Source organism: Gymnodraco acuticeps, unplaced genomic scaffold (assembly GCF_902827175.1).
Source record: "Gymnodraco acuticeps unplaced genomic scaffold, fGymAcu1.1, whole genome shotgun sequence".
Classification (NCBI taxonomy): Eukaryota; Metazoa; Chordata; class Actinopteri; order Perciformes; family Bathydraconidae; genus Gymnodraco; species Gymnodraco acuticeps.
Window position 1 is genome coordinate 20001 of NW_022991172.1, and position 16964 is coordinate 36964.

At 43.7% G+C, this 16964-nt stretch overlaps 1 protein-coding gene across 1 annotated transcript in view; it reads right to left on the bottom strand.

The window, feature by feature from the left end:
- The window catches only part of LOC117560711 (chromodomain-helicase-DNA-binding protein 1-like), a gene marked incomplete at its 5' end in the record, with an annotated part of 19689 nt that extends 2836 nt beyond the window's left edge, over positions 1 to 16853 (bottom strand). The window contains 7 exon segments of the mRNA XM_034237652.1: positions 1216 to 1302; positions 2421 to 2688; positions 4956 to 5064; positions 13167 to 13281; positions 13765 to 13835; positions 14933 to 15031; positions 16645 to 16853. Coding sequence (XP_034093543.1) covers positions 1216 to 1302; positions 2421 to 2688; positions 4956 to 5064; positions 13167 to 13281; positions 13765 to 13835; positions 14933 to 15031; positions 16645 to 16853 — 958 coding nt within the window.
- Positions 16854 to 16964: the final 111 nt, after the last annotated feature.

Consider the following 16964-nt stretch of genomic DNA (forward strand, 5'->3'; position numbering starts at 1 on the left):
ACCACTGACGGATACACTAACCACTGACGGATACCCTAACCCACTGACGGATACCCTAACCCCACTGACGGATACACTAACCCACTGACGGATACACTAACCCACTGACGGATACACTAACCACTGACGGATACCCTAAACCCACTGACGGATACCCTAACCCACTGACGGATACCCTAACCCACTGACGGATACCCTAACCCACTGACGGATACCCTAACCCACTGACGGATACCCTAACCCACTGACGGATACCCTAACCCACTGACGGATACCCTAACCCACTGACGGATACCAAACCCACTGACGGATACCCTAACCCACTGACGGATACACTAACCCACTGACGGATACCCTAACCCACTGACGGATACACTAACCCACTGACGGATACCCTAACCCACTGACGGATACACTAACCCACTGACGGATACCCTAACCCACTGACGGATACACTAACCCACTGACGGATACCCTAACCCACTGACGGATACCCTAACCCACTGACGGATACCCTAACCCACTGACGGATACACTAACCCACTGACGGATACCCTAACCCACTGACGGATACACTAACCCACTGACGGATACACTAACCCACTGACGGATACCCTAACCCACTGACGGATACCCTAACCCACTGACGGATACCCTAACCCACTGACGGATACACTAACCCACTGACGGATACCCTAACCCACTGACGGATACACTAACCCACTGACGGATATCCTATACCCTAACCCACTGACGGCTACCCTAACCCACTGACGGATATCCTATACCCTAACCCACTGACGGCTACCCTAACCCACTGACGGATACACTAACCCACTGACGGATATCCTATACCCTAACCCACTGACGGATACCCTAACCCACTGACGGATACCCTAACCCACTGACGGCTACCCTAACCCACTGACGGATATCCTATACCCTAACCCACTGACGGATACCCTAACCCACTGACGGCTACCCTAACCCACTGACGGATACCCTAACCCACTGACGGATACACTAACCCACTGACGGATATCCTATACCCTAACCCACTGACGGCTACCCTAACCCACTGACGGATACCCTAACCCACTGACGGATACCCTAACCCACTGACTCGGCATGTAATCTCACATGAATTCACTTCCTGTGTTGTGTGAGAACACTCAGAGAAGTTTAAATGATTATGATGAATCCTCAGATACTGACCTGTGATTGGACGCTGCTCTCCACCTCGGCCACGATGTGCGTGACCTCCGGACTCATGACCTCCTCCTCGTCTCCGTCATACGTGATCTTAGCTAAGGAGCACTGACACTTCACAACACAACACACTGTGAACATACATCCGGTCTGTGAGTTGCTGCAGCGTGATGAGTAGCTCACAGACTGTGATGATGAAAAATGGATAAAAGACATCACAAATCCTTAAAAAATTACACAAAACGACCTTAAAACTAGACTTTTTGCTGGATCTCACCGACAAGTACCTCATAAAGCATGTCATAAGAAAATATAAAATGTCTCCTTTTACTTCAAATATAATCAAAGAATTTTGTAGGAAAAAAACCATGGGTGTTTCTCAATGTCGAGGAAGGCTGCTCCAGAGCCACTATTTCAAGGATGCTTCGTCATCGAGTCCCGCCGAAGAACTGTGGGTGTTTCTCAATGTCGAGTACGCTTGCTTGGTCTTCCGAGTCACTTGCTTCAGAAGCGAGGCAAGAATCCTTCCTGGCATTCGGAAAAGGAAGAGTGGAACAGGCGAGCAAGAGTGCGTCACAGATTTGGGGAAATTGGTCCGTGTGCAAAGCATTGTGGGGATTTTAAGATCGCGGAGTCTATACATGTGCAGCCTCGAAATGTCTCCAAACGAAGTACGCCGGCCTCAGTAGAATTCCAAGCATGCTGGACATTGGAACAGTCCTTCGGTGGCACTCGATGACGTAGTATGCTTGAAATAGTGGCTCTGGAGCAGCCTTCCTCGACATTGAGAAACACCCTGTTCCAATGTCCAGGATCCTTGGAATTCTGCCGAGGCCGGCGTCCTTCGTTGCGGGAAATTTCGAGGATGCACATGTGTATCCTCCGCGGTCTTAAAATCCCCACAATGCTTTGCGCACGGATTCTTCTTGCCTCGCTTCTGAAGGACCTGACTCGGAGGTACATGTGCTACGAAGGAAGCGTCCTCGACATTGAGAAACACCCCATGAAAAACTTGAAGGATAAAACAAATCTTGTTGTTACAGTCACAGAAACGTACGAACAAACCTGTGGAGGAGTACCTCATAAACCCCATAAAAATGTCAAAAAAATTGCTAAAGAAATCCTAAAAATATCAAACTCACATTAAAAACATCAGTACTATATTTTATATATTTATATTTAACGTGGCTCTCTGATGAAGGATATGTGACGAGGTAGCGGGCGAGCCTCTTCCTCTCTGACGCCGGCAGGTTGTAGAAAAACACCCGGACGCCCTTCATGAAGTCTGGCAGCGCCGCGGGGCCGCAGGGAGCACTTGATTCTAAGTCCTCTGTCACCCGGGTGGAGTCAGGCTGCTGTGGATCAGAGGAGGATGTTGAGGGTGTAGAGGGAGCGCAAGTTTCTGCGTCATCAGTGACCCGGGTGGAGTCAGGGGAGGATGAAGAGGGGGCGGAGCTCTTGGCTCTGCTGTGATAGTAACTGCAGGTGGAGTTAAGGAGGAAACGTGATGAATGATCTCCTGTGAGAGAGTTCAGAGGTGTTGAGAGGAGAGATGGAACAAGTACACACATCCTTTACTCAAGTAGAAGTACACACATCCTTTACTCAGGTAGAAGTACACATATCCTTTACTCAAGCAGAAGTACACACATCCTTTACTCAAGTTGAAGTACACACATCCTTTCCTCAAGTAGAAGTACACACATCCTTTACTCAAGCAGAAGTACACACATCCTTTACTCAAGTAGAAGTACACACATCATTTACTCAAGTAGAAGTACACACATCCTTTACTCAAGCAGAAGTACACGCATCCTTTACTCAAGTAGAAGTACACACACCCTTTACTCAAGCAGAAGTACACACACCCTTTACTCAAGCAGAAGTACACACATCCTTTACTCAAGCAGAAGTACACACACCCTTTACTCAAGCAGAAGTACATACATCCTTTCCTCAAGTAGAAGTACACACATCCTTTACTCAAGTAGAAGTACACACATCATTTACTCAAGCAGAAGTACACACACCCTTTACTCAAGCAGAAGTACACACACCCTTTACTCAAGCAGAAGTACATACATCCTTTCCTCAAGTAGAAGTACACACATCCTTTACTCAAGTACAAGTACACACATCCTTTACTCAAGTACAAGTACACACATCCTTTACTCAAGTACAAGTACACACATCCTTTACTCAAGTAGAAGTACACGCATCCTTTACTCAAGTACAAGTACACACATCCTTTACTCAAGTAGAAGTACACGCATCCTTTACTCAAGTACAAGTACACACATCCTTTACTCAAGTAGAAGTACACGCATCCTTTACTCAAGTAGAAGTACACACATCCTTTACTCAAGTAGAAGTACAGATACTCGTGTTTAAAAATGAAAGTAGAAGTACTGACTAAACTTCTTTACTCGAGTCAAAGTAAAGAGGCTTTGAAGTGTCCTTCAGTAAAAAGTACCCATAACTAGCAGCTGCTTTAAAGAGTACCTGACCTCCCTTTATATTAATAGAACAATAATGTCATTGTTAGCTAATGAATGTTTCCATGCTGAACAACGGCAACATGACAACGTTTCCATTGGTCCCTCTTCTTTAGAGAAGACCAGGAAATGATGGATACACGGATCGTGTTCCAATCAATAGGCACGCAATGACTCTAAAGAATAATGATCACGCATCAAACACACATTCAGACTAAAGGAACCAGCTGTTTGGGAAATGAGAGAAGTAGAAAGTACAGGTATTTGAGTTCAACATGTAAGAAGTAGAAAGTACAGGTATTTGAGTTCAACATGTGAGAAGTAGAAAGTACAGGTATTTGAGTTCAACATGTAAGAAGTAGAAAGTACAGGTATTTGAGTTCAACATGTGAGAAGTAGAAAGTACAGGTATTTGAGTTCAACATGTGAGTAGTAGAAAGTACAGGTATTTGTGTTCAACATGTTAGAAGTAGAAAGCACAGGTATTTGAGTTCAACATGTGAGAAGTAGAAAGTACAGGTATTTGTGTTCAACATGTGAGAAGTAGAAAGTACAGGTATTTGAGTTCAACATGTAAGAAGTAGAAAGTACAGGTATTTGAGTTCAACATGTAAGAAGTAGAAAGTACAGGTATTTGAGTTCAACATGTAAGAAGTAGAAAGTACAGGTATTAGTGTTCAACATGTGCGAAGTAGAAAGTACAGGTATTTGGGTTCAACATGTAAGAAGTAGAAAGTACAGGTATTTGAGTTCAACATGTAAGAAGTAGAAAGTACAGGTATTTGAGTTCAACATGTAAGAAGTAGAAAGTACAGGTATTAGTGTTCAACATGTGAGAAGTAGAAAGTACAGGTATTTGAGTTCAACATGTGAGAAGTAGAAAGTACAGGTATTTGAGTTCAACATGTAAGAAGTAGAAAGTACAGGTATTTGAGTTCAACATGTAAGAAGTAGAAAGTACAGGTATTTGTGTTCAACATGTGAGAAGTAGAAAGTACAGGTATTTGTGTTCAACATGTAAGAAGTAGATAGTACAGGTATTTGGGTTCAACATGTAAGAAGTAGAAAGTACAGGTATTTGTGTTCAACATGTAAGAAGTAGAAAGTACAGGTATTTGAGTTCAACATGAGAAGTAGAAAGTGGTCAGAAAAATAAGTCGTGGAGTAAAGCACTGATACCAGAAACATGTACTGAAGTACAGTAAGGAAGTGTTTGTACTCCACTACTTCCCTCCTCTGATGAAAGGATACATGAAGGTGTGGACGCCGCGAGAGGACAGATGTTTCCGGATCAGACGCTCCGTGCCGTACCAGTTGAAGCCTCTGGTGGCGTGACCAATGCGAGGAAGATGCACGCTCGCTGTGGGAAACACAACATATAGTAAAGTCAGAGTTAGCCAGACGCCGGCAGCTGCCGGTTCATATGATATAAAAGAGAGAAGAGCTGCAGATCTGGAGATTTCAAGACTTTTCTGCAAGTGAGAAATTACTGCTGAATCCAATAAAAGAAGAATTGGTGTCAGTGAATAATTCTGTATACATTTGGCCCTCTGAATGCTCCACCTTGATCTGCCGCTATCTCCGAGGAGGGGCTGCTCTAGCAAGTTGTTGTTGTTACCAGTTTGTGAGCGGGCAGCTCTCGGTCAGAGATAGTTGTTGTTGTGGGACACCTGGAACACATCCTTCTCGGGTGCAGATGACCCCGAGCCATAAGAGACAACAATGTGATTCAGTGTCCTCAGCTGTTTAGTCTCTCTATTGAAGAATGTTGATTATTACACTCTGAACTAGTTCAACCCTGGAGCTGCAGGAGGGCTCTGCAGAATTGATTGTGGCATCTCTACCGTGTGGTCAGACCGTGGCCCGTGACATGTCTCGTGAATTCTCCGGCCGAAGCTCCAAATAAACCGTCAGTTTTTGCCATCAGAGCTCCAGCTCTCCTTGTGTCTCTCTGAGTCCTGACTCCATCAGAGCTCCAGCTCTCCTTGTGTCTCTCTGAGTCCTGACTCCATCAAAGCTCCAGCTCTCCTCGTGTCTCTGAGTCCTGACTCCATCAAAGCTCCAGCTCTCCTCGTGTCTCTCTGAGTCCTGACTCCATCAGAGCTCCAGCTCTCCTCGTGTCTCTCTGAGTCCTGACTCCATCAGAGCTCCAGCTCTCCTCGTGTCTCTGAGTCCTGACTCCATCAGAGCTCCAGCTCTCCTCGTGTCTCTCTGAGTCCTGACTCCATCAGAGCTCCAGCTCTCCTCATGTCTCTCTGAGTCCTGACTCCATCAGAGCTCCAGCTCTCCTCGTGTCTCTCTGAGTCCTGACTCCATCAAAGCTCCAGCTCTCCTCGTGTCTCTCTGAGTCCTGACTCCATCAGAGCTCCAGCTCTCCTCGTGTCTCTCTGAGTCCTGACTCCATCAGAGCTCCAGCTCTCCTCGTGTCTCTCTGAGTCCTGACTCCATCAAAGCTCCAGCTCTCCTCGTGTCTCTCTGAGTCCTGACTCCATCAGAGCTCCAGCTCTCCTCGTGTCTCTCTGAGTCCTGACTCCATCAGAGCTCCAGCTCTCCTCGTGTCTCTGAGTCCTGACTCCATCAGAGGACACGGACCACTATTGCGGTAAGCATGTTGTAACTTCCGGTTGTTGTCATCTCCGGGTATCCCGTGTGTCCGTTCTGTTGCTGATAGCTTATTATCTTAACTTAATCGATCGTTTTAAAACTCTTGATCACGGCAACTGCCTGACGTTGTAATCACACGTTACTATAACTTAAGCTCTCACAACTCTCCTTCTCTTAGCGACTGTAACTCCACAGTTGCCTACACTCTTTTCGGGTTTGCTAACGGTAGCTACTTTAGCTTGATAGCTAGCCATGGCTCTTTCCCCACCCTCGGGTGCTATTTCCTGCTCTAACTGTCTCATGTTTGGTTACTTCCCTACCTCCTTTACTGGTACCGGTACATGTGTTAAATGTAGTATAGTTGTTAGGTTGGAGGCGGGAATCATAGCCATAGAAGCCCGGCTCCGCATCTTAGAAAGAAACTCAGCTACAGTAAAGCCCATGTTAGCCGGTGCGGACCGGCAAAAGGTAGCTCCTATTAGCCGTCCCCCGGCAACTCCCGAGCAGCAGGGAGACTGGGTGACTGTTCAGAAGGGGCATAACACGAAACCCGCAGGTCCCCACCAACCCGTTCACGTATCTAACAGATATTCCCCACTCAGCGAGACACCCGCTGAGAAGCCAACTCTGGTTATTGGTAGCTCTATTATGAGACACGTGAAATTAGAGACCGAAGCCTCCACAGTCACATGCATTCCGGGGGCCAGAGCGGGCGACGTTGAGGCGCATCTTAAACTGCTGGCTAAAAATAAACGTAAATACAGTAGGATTGTTATTCACGTCGGTGGTAATGATGTTCGTATACGCCGATCAGAATGCACCAAACTTAATGTGGAGTCGGTGTGTAGTTATGCTAAGACAATGTCGGACACCGTAATCTTCTCTGGTCCCCTCCCCAATCTGATCAATGATGACATGTATTGCCGCATGTCATCATTTCAGCGCTGGTTGTCTTGGTGGTGCCCAGCAAACAATGTGGGCTTCGTAAATAATTGGACAGCCTTCTGGGGAAAACCTGGTCTGATTAAGAGAGACGGCATTCATCATACTTTGGAAGGTGCAAATCTCATTTCGGCAAACATTTCAGGGCTTTGTGGACTTAATCCATGACAAACTGGAGTTGAGACCAGGAGGCGGAGTCGCAGTCTTACACGCTTCTCTGCGCTCTCTCCTAGGCAGTCATCCATAGGAATCCCGAACCCAATAAAATACCCAATATTAGTGGTGTGTGTGTCTGCCCAAGGACAAGTTAAGGTAAAACCTAATAGAGGTGTCATACATAATAACCTAATAAAAGTAAATGTAACAACTACTACAGTGCAACAAAACAGGAATATTAAATGTGGTCTCTTAAACATAAGATCTCTAGCATCTAAAGCAATATTGGTAAATGATTTAATATCAGATTATAATATTGATATATGCTGTCTCACTGAAACTTGGTTGAGACATGAAGAATATGTCAGCATAAATGAGGCCACTCCACCCAGCCATATCAATACTCATATTGCCCGAGGCACGGGCCGAGGAGGTGGAGTTGCAGCCATCTTTGACTCAAGTTTACTTATCAATACTAAACCAAAATTAAATTATACCTCCTTTGAAAGTCTCGTTTTTAGTCTTACGCATCCGACCTGGAAAACTTTGCAGCCAATCTTATTTGTTACAGTGTACCGTGCACCAGGTCCTTATTCAGAATTCTTATCTGAATTCTCTGAGTTTTTATCAACTTTTGTTCTTAAAACAGATAAAGTAATTATCGTAGGTGACTTTAATATTCATGTTGATAAAAATAGCCTTACTGTTGCATTTAACTCTATATTAGATTCTGTTGGTTTCTGTCAGAGTGTAAATAAACCAACCCACTGCTATAATCACACTCTCGACCTTGTTCTGACTTATGGTATTGAAATTGAGCAACTATTAGTCGAACCGCATAATCCTGCTTTATCCGACCATTTCTTAGTAACTTTTGAAATACTGTTACGAGACTACAAAGCATTAGTCAAAGGCTCCTGCAGCAGAAACCTATCTGTTAGTGCTATAGCCAAATTTAAGGAAGAGATTCCACCAATACTTAACTCGATAGCATGTCTGCATGTAAGGGAGGAAACTTATACAAAATGTACACCACCCCAAATTGATCATGTTGTTGATAGTGCTACAGATGCGCTGCGAATAAAATTAGACTCTGTTGCTCCTTTGAAAAAGAAGAAAATAAAACAACATAGACTAGCTCCATGGCATAATGCCCAAACCCGCAAAATAAAGCAAAAGTCGAGACAACTTGAAAGGATATGGCGTTCTACTAAACTTGAAGAATCTCGTTTAATTTGGCATATTACTCTCAATGAATATAAGAAAGCACTGCGTAAAGCGAGAGCAGCTTACTACTCTTCATTAATAGATGAGAATAAGAATAATGCAAGATTTCTTTTCAGCACTGTAGCCAGGCTGACAGAAAGCCACAGCTCGATTGAGCCTTCTATTCCCATAGCACTCAGTAGTAATGATTTTATGTGCTTTTTTAACGATAAAATTGTTACTCTTAGAAACAAAATTAATGACCTCTTGCCTTTGACCAATATAGTGTTATCAACAGCTCCCGGAAACGTAAGTTCTAATATTACACTAGATAGTAAACTAGAATGCTTTTCAGCCATAAACCTTGAACAATTCAATTCAATGATTCTCTCTTCTAAACCATCAACGTGCATGTTAGACCCAATTCCAACTAAGCTGTTGAAGGAAGTTTTTCCATTAATTAGCACTTATTTATTAAATATTATGAATATGTCTTTATTATCAGGCTATGTTCCACAATCATTCAAAGTAGCAGTGATAAAACCGCTTCTTAAAAAGCACAACCTCGATCCAGAGGTTTTAGCCAACTATAGACCTATTTCTAATCTTCCGTTCCTCTCAAAAATTCTTGAGAAAGCGGTCGCAAAACAGTTGTGTGATTACTTAAAAAACAATGATTTATTTGAAGCTTTTCAGTCTGGCTTTAGAACACATCATAGCACAGAGACAGCTCTGGTTAAAGTCACAAATGACATTCTAATAGCCTCTGACAAGGGACGTGTCTCTATTCTTGTTTTGCTCGATCTCAGTGCTGCATTTGATACTATCGACCATGATATCTTATTGCAAAGACTAGAGCACTTAGTTGGCATACAGGGAACTGCTTTAGACTGGTTTAGGTCCTATCTATCTGAACGCTCTCAGTTTGTACGTGTCAATGATGAATCTTCCACGCAAACCAAAGTTAGCCATGGAGTGCCACAGGGCTCAGTGCTCGGACCTATTTTGTTCACATTATATATGCTTCCGTTAGGCAATATTATAAGGAATCATTCTGTAAACTTTCATTGTTATGCGGATGATACTCAACTATATTTATCAATCAAGCCTGATGAAATTAATCATCTAAATAAAATTCAAGACTGCCTTAAGGACTTAAAAACGTGGATGACCTTAAACTTTTTGATGTTAAACACGACCAAAACTGAAGTTATTGTACTTGGCCCGAAGAATCTACGAAACAAATTATCTAAGGATATACTAACTATGGATGGCATTAATTTGGCCTCCAGTGAGACTGTAAGGAATCTTGGTGTTATATTTGATCAGGATTTATCCTTTAAAGCCCACATAAAATCAATTTCAAGGACCGCCTACTTCCATCTACGTAACATTGCAAAAATCAGGCATATCTTGCCTCAAAACGATGCAGAGAAACTAGTCCATGCATTTGTTACTTCAAGGCTGGATTATTGTAACTCTTTATTATCAGGGTGTACCAAGAAGTCAGTCAAGTCGCTTCAGCTGATTCAAAATGCTGCGGCTCGTGTACTAACCAGAGTTAGGAAAAGGGACCACATTACTCCTGTTCTGGCTGCCTTACACTGGCTCCCTATAGAACACAGGATAGAATTTAAAATTCTTCTTCTCGCCTACAAAGCCCTTAATGGGCAGGCGCCATCTTACCTTAAAGAACTCATTATACCCTACTGTCCTACTAGGGCATTGCGTTCCAAGAATGCAGGGTTGTTGGTTGTTCCTAGAGTCTCTAAAAGTACAATGGGAGCCAGAGCCTTTTCTTATCAAGCTCCACATTTGTGGAATCAGCTTCCAGTTTGTGTTCGGGCGGCAGACACCCTATCCGTTTTTAAGAGTGCGCTTAAGACCTTCCTTTTTGATAAAGCTTATAGTTAGGGCTGATTAGATTCAGCCCCTAGTTTTGCTGATATAGGCTTAGTTTGTCGGGGGACATCTTACTTCTTCCTTCTCTCTGTCTATACCTGTGTACTCTCATGTTCCCATTAACCCAGCTTCCCCAAATGTCTTTCTTTTTGGTGTCTATATACGCTGGGATCCGGAGTCATGGATGATCCTGCGCTCCTCTGTCCTGGATCGCGAGCCCTGGATCTTGAGTCGTGGCTGTGGTCCTGGATCATAGGTCCTGGATGGATATCCTCGTGGATTCATCTTCCTATTATACACACATGCATTTCCAAACATTTGGACTACCTATGTTGCAAATGTATTATCTTTTCAATTTACACACGGCATCTATTGCACGTCTGTCCGTCCTGGGAGAGGGATCCCTCCTCTGTTGCTCTCCCTGAGGTTTCTCCCATTTTTCCCTTTAAACTGTGGGTTTTCTCCGGAAGTTTTTCCTTGTACGATGTGAGGGTCTAAGGACAGAGGGTGTCGTATTTTCATACTGATATTTTGTACAAACTGTAAAGTCCACTGAGACAAATGTAACATTTGTGATATTGGGCTATATAAATAAACATTGATTGATTGATCAGAGCTCCAGCTCTCCTCGTGTCTCTCTGAGTCCTGACTCCATCAGAGCTCCAGCTCTCCTCGTGTCTCTCTGAGTCCTGACTCCATCAAAGCTCCAGCTCTCCTCGTGTCTCTGAGTCCTGACTCCATCAGAGCTCCAGCTCTCCTCGTGTCTCTCTGAGTCCTGACTCCATCAAAGCTCCAGCTCTCCTCGTGTCTCTCTGAGTCCTGACTCAATCAGAGCTCCAGCTCTCCTCGTGTCTCTCTGAGTCCTGACTCCATCAGAGCTCCAGCTCTCCTCGTGTCTCTCTGAGTCCTGACTCCATCAGAGCTCCAGCTCTCCTCGTGTCTCTCTGAGTCCTGACTCCATCAGAGCTCCAGCTCTCCTCGTGTCTCTTTGAGTCCTGACTCCATCAGAGCTCCAGCTCTCCTCGTGTCTCTGAGTCCTGACTCCATCAGCTCCAGCTCTCCTCGTGTCTCTCTGAGTCCTGACTCCATCAGAGCTCCAGCTCTCCTCGTGTCTCTGAGTCCTGACTCCATCAGAGCTCCAGCTCTCCTCGTGTCTCTCTGAGTCCTGACTCCATCAGAGCTCCAGCTCTCCTTGTGTCTCTCTGAGTCCTGACTCCATCAGAGCTCCAGCTCTCCTCGTGTCTCTGAGTCCTGACTCCATCAAAGCTCCAGCTCTCCTCGTGTCTCTCTGAGTCCTGACTCCATCAAAGCTCCAGCTCTCCTCGTGTCTCTCTGAGTCCTGACTCCATCAAAGCTCCAGCTCTCCTCGTGTCTCTGAGTCCTGACTCCATCAGAGCTCCAGCTCTCCTCGTGTCTCTCTGAGTCCTGACTCCATCAAAGCTCCAGCTCTCCTCGTGTCTCTCTGAGTCCTGACTCCCATTGCTTCAGAAGTTTCCCCCACAATTGGAGATTCATTAATTGATAAGTCATGTTATTACAGCAAACATGTAAGAACATTTGCTACAAAACTGTCCGAAAGAAATGTCCGAAACCAGTGTCTCAGATTCGAGGTGATGAGTTTTGAAATGTCCAAAAATATTCACGTTGATATAAAACAGAGAAAAGTATCTCCAGATTAGAGAGAAACAGACTTTAGAGACTTTTCTGCAGGAGAAATGAAAGATGAATCCACTATCAAGTCTCTATCGATTAGCCGACAATGATTGCAGAGAAAGGGACAGACCTTAACCTTTTAGTTTTCCAACCATTCAATCCTGACAAATAACGGCTCCAACTACTGTTTTGCCAAACTTCTACGTTTTGTGAGTGTGTGTATTTGAGACTAGTTGTAGTATGGACTAATCACAAGTTGTATCAAAAACCTTCTCTCGGGGGAAACACGGTTAAATGTATATATTCTCTTTTTGCGTTTTGTTATTCCATTTCGTTCAAATGTTCTGTACAACAAAAACGCATGTATACAAAGTGGAAAACTGAATGTCCCCCTCAACAAAAGGTCCATCTGTCTTTCTCATAGTTAGAACTTCAGTAACTGATGTGTCTACGCTCCACAGGATCACCAACAGGAAACAGTATGAACAGACTCAGGTAGAACAACCCGAGGAACATCTGACTCTTCTCATATTTTAGATAATTGTTTGTGTGAGAATCCTCCGTGTGCGCAGAGTGACGACAGATCTGGTCAGGCGAGTCTAAAATAAGACGCTGCCTTCATCACGCTCCTCCTCCTCCTCTTTGTCTGCACATGAGTAATTACCAGCATGTGAGACTCTGAGACACTGGGATGAACATTGTTGTAATACTTTCTGACTTTTTATAGACGTGTTATTAATCTGAGGACTTTTTAACAATACAATTTATTTCTAAAAATTGTTTTAATATTTAAAAATATTGCTTAACTTGTTTTTCCTTTCAAAATGAATTGAATAATTATTTAATTTTATTTATTTATTTTCTAAAATCCCTAAAAAATAATAAATAAATATTGTTGTTTTTAATATTTTTTAAAATGCTGTATGTCGAAAATTACCCCAAAAAAGTGTATACAAAATACACAAAAAAATAACTGAAGTATTGAGTGCTTGTTGGTACCCTTGAGTCTTTTTGCCGCAGCGTAGATCTTCTTCAGTCCTTCGTCCAGAGCGGAGAGGAAGATGGCCGACAGTTTGTTGTTTCCGTCTCTCTGCTGCGCCACGATCAGAGCCAGCTGACAAACAGGAAGTAGAACAAACTCAGCTTATCTGAGGACTCATCAGAAATAAAACCACATAGCGACCAAAACAACTGAGAGAAGAAGAACAGCTGATCTCAGAACCAGCATCCAGTCCAGGCAGCGCTGAGTTTCGTTTTTAAGGAAGGACATATTCTGTTGATGTTTTCGAGCAACATTCTGACTTTTTAAAATTCTGACTTTCTTCTCGAATATTTTTTAAATAGTGCATTTTTTCTCAAAATCCAAAAATGCTTACTTTTTCAAAAATACTCAGCATTCAGATTTTTTTCTGAAAATGTTGACTTTTTTCAGATAATCTCAAAATTCTGACTTTTTTCTTAAATTCTGATTTTTTTCCGTGAAAAACAAATAATTCAGACTTGTTCCTGAAAACCTCCATTGTGTCTTTGCAGACCATTAACATGCACAATCACCTATTGAACACCACAAAGAGAACATCAGGGACTTTTTAAGTACCTGATCCTGGCCGTCTAGTCGTGACTGTTTGTCGTCGACGGGGAAGAGCAGCACATTCCCCAGGTCCAAATCTGAAATAAACCACATTTTAAAAATTCATTTTCACTCAAATACTGCACTGTTTGAAATGTATTTGAGTATATTTCCATGTTCTGCTACTTCTACTTCAACAGTAGAGGGAAATATTTCACATTTTACTGAACTACAATAGGCGTTGTAGCCGACACCTCCTCATCTCCACCCTCCCACTTTTTTTTTGTGTTGCCACAAGTTAGTTTCTCTCCGTTGGTGCATTGGGCTAATGCTAATGCTAATAATGCTAATGAGAGCAAATAAAATGGCGCCTTCACAATACTTTTTGGGAGGTTTACGGGGCGTGGTTTGCAATTCGCCCAGCCAATCAGAAATTGGAACCTTTTCCCCCCCAGATAGTCCCTGCTCTCTAGCAGGGACTATCTGGGGGGGAAAAGGTTCACATGAACTAAGTTCTAGTTCCAGATCTTTTTGGTGTAAATGCAAAATCCCAAGAACTATCGGAACTATTCCTGGGCTGCTGGGAGTCTTCCGTGAAGTTGTTTGCAACCTGCCAGTAAACCCAAAGCAAAAGAAGAAGAAGCGACGTCAGCGGCTTCATTTGCCTAATCCTCCCTCAGGGACTTATTCCGGTGTGAACCCGATCTACTAGGACAGTTCCAGGACTAAAGAGTTCGGCGGGACTAAGCACTGGGAACTAAGTACCGCAAAGTACTTGGTGTGAAAGCGGCTATTTAGTTTTAGTTAAAATCAGAAATTTTTTAATCGGCTAATAAATAATGATCTATTTTTACAAGTTAAGCTCTTTTATATACAGTCTATGGTTAAGCTACACTGCAGTAGTTAACTCCATCTTAACCAGCTGCTTTACTATCTTAAGTGATAAACATTAAAATACAAATACTTAAAAGTGGAAAAGAGTTAACAATTGGAATGAAAAATTGTATAAACAAATATAAACAATATAGAAAATTCTGGATAATTAAAATGATGTCAGTTTCTCCATTGCATAAATATCATGAATAACATCAACAGTCCTCATCCTAAGGTGCATCTGTTGTCAACCATTTCCTAGGCAGGGCTTTTTTTGACTTGCTATTATCATGATGTATTTTCTAATAATATGTAATGTTACCTTTCATCTTGCCGGCCAGCTCGTAGTGTTTCCTGGGTTCATCTGACCTCACCTCCAGAGCCGTGAACAAACCGCCTCGACCCCATCGCCCCGAGTCATCTGAAACACAAGAAACACTGATGAAGACGTGCTGCTGCTACCTTCAGCTTTAGATGTAGCTGACATCCTCGTAGATTCATCTTCTTATTACAGACACATGCATTTCCAAACATTCAGTCTATATGCTGTAAAATGTATTATCTCTTCGATTTACACACGGCATCTATTGCACGTCTGTCCGTCCTGGGAGAGGGATCCCTCCTCTGTTGCTCTCCCTGAGGTTTCTCCATGTTCCCTTTAAACTGTGGGTTTTCTCTGGAAGTGTTTCCTTGTACGATGTGAGGGTCTAAGGACAGAGGGTCTAAGGACAGAGGGTCTAAGGACAGAGGGTCTAAGGACAGAGGGTCTAAGGACAGAGGGTCTGAGGACAGAGGGTCTAAGGACAGAGGGTCTAAGGACAGAGGGTCTACGGACAGAGGGTCCAAGGACAGAGGGTCTAAGGACAGAGGGTCTACAGACAGAGGGTCCAAGGACAGAGGGTCTGAGGACAGAGGGTCTAAGGACAGAGGGTCTACGGACAGAGGGTCCAAGGACAGAGGGTCTGAGGACAGAGGGTCTACGGACAGAGGGTCCAAGGACAGAGGGTCTGAGGACAGGGGGTCTGAGGACAGAGGGTCTGAGGACAGAGGGTCTAAGGACAGAGGGTCTACGGACAGAGGGTCCAAGGACAGAGGGTCTAAGGACAGAGGGTCTAAGGACAGAGGGTCCAAGGACAGAGGGTCCAAGGACAGAGGGTCTAAGGACAGAGGGTCTACAGACAGAGGGTCCAAGGACAGAGGGTCTGAGGACAGAGGGTCTAAGGACAGAGGGTCTGAGGACAGAGGGTCTAAGGACAGAGGGTCTAAGGACAGAGGGTCTAAGGACAGAGGGTCTGAGGATAGAGGGTCTAAGGACAGAGGGTCTGAGGACAGAGGGTCTAAGGACAGAGGGTCTAAGGACAGAGGGTCTGAGGACAGAGGGTCTAAGGACAGAGGGTCTAAGGACAGAGGGTCTAAGGACAGAGGGTCTGAGGACAGAGGGTCTGAGGACAGAGGGTCTAAGGACAGAGGGTCTGAGGACAGAGGGTCTGAGGACAGAGGGTCTGAGGACAGAGGGTCTGAGGACAGAGGGTCTGTGTTGTTGTATTTGCTGTGTCTCTACTGTAGGCTGTTTTTATTTTATGTTCAGCTCTTTGTTTCCACCAAACATCGTTTATAAATGTGCTTTATAAATAAAACTTGATTTGATTTGATTTGATTCATCTTATCATCATCATCACTATAAGATAAGATAAGAAGTACTTTATTGATCCCAATTTGGGACATGTTTGCATTGCAGCAGCATAAAAAGACAAGGCATTGAAGACTAGAAATAAACAATCTGAAATGTAAACATCTCAAATAGAAATAAAATAGCATTTAAAGAGTAAAAAATATTTGTTTGTTTTGAAGAAATGAGTGGGGATGAATGATTAATTCTCATGTCTCATATTAAGTCAAATGTTGTTGCCAATTAATTTCTTGGTGTCATGACATCTTGAATGTAATGTTACCCTCACTCATCCTGTTAAAAAAATACAATTATACAAAAATAAATAAATAAAAGGCCATGACAACAAGGGACAGCTTTCCTACCGACACAGTGCACGATGATGGCGTCTCCCTGAGCGGCTTGAGGATGGGTGACGTCTCCGAGGACGTAACGGATGGCCGAGCTGTCAGAGTCTGTGGAGGAAACGCTGCCGTCATCTTCCTCTTCCTCCTCTTCTTCCTCTTCCTCTTCCTCACTCTCCACAGACGGCAGGCAGCGGGATCTGTAGCCACTCGACTGCCACCACGCCATCCTGCACAATAACAAAGAGGAACTGGGTCAAAAGTGTTTTGTACAGTCATTTTACTGTATTTTTAAGTTAATGTATCTATCCATCCATCCATCCATCCCATCCATCTATCTA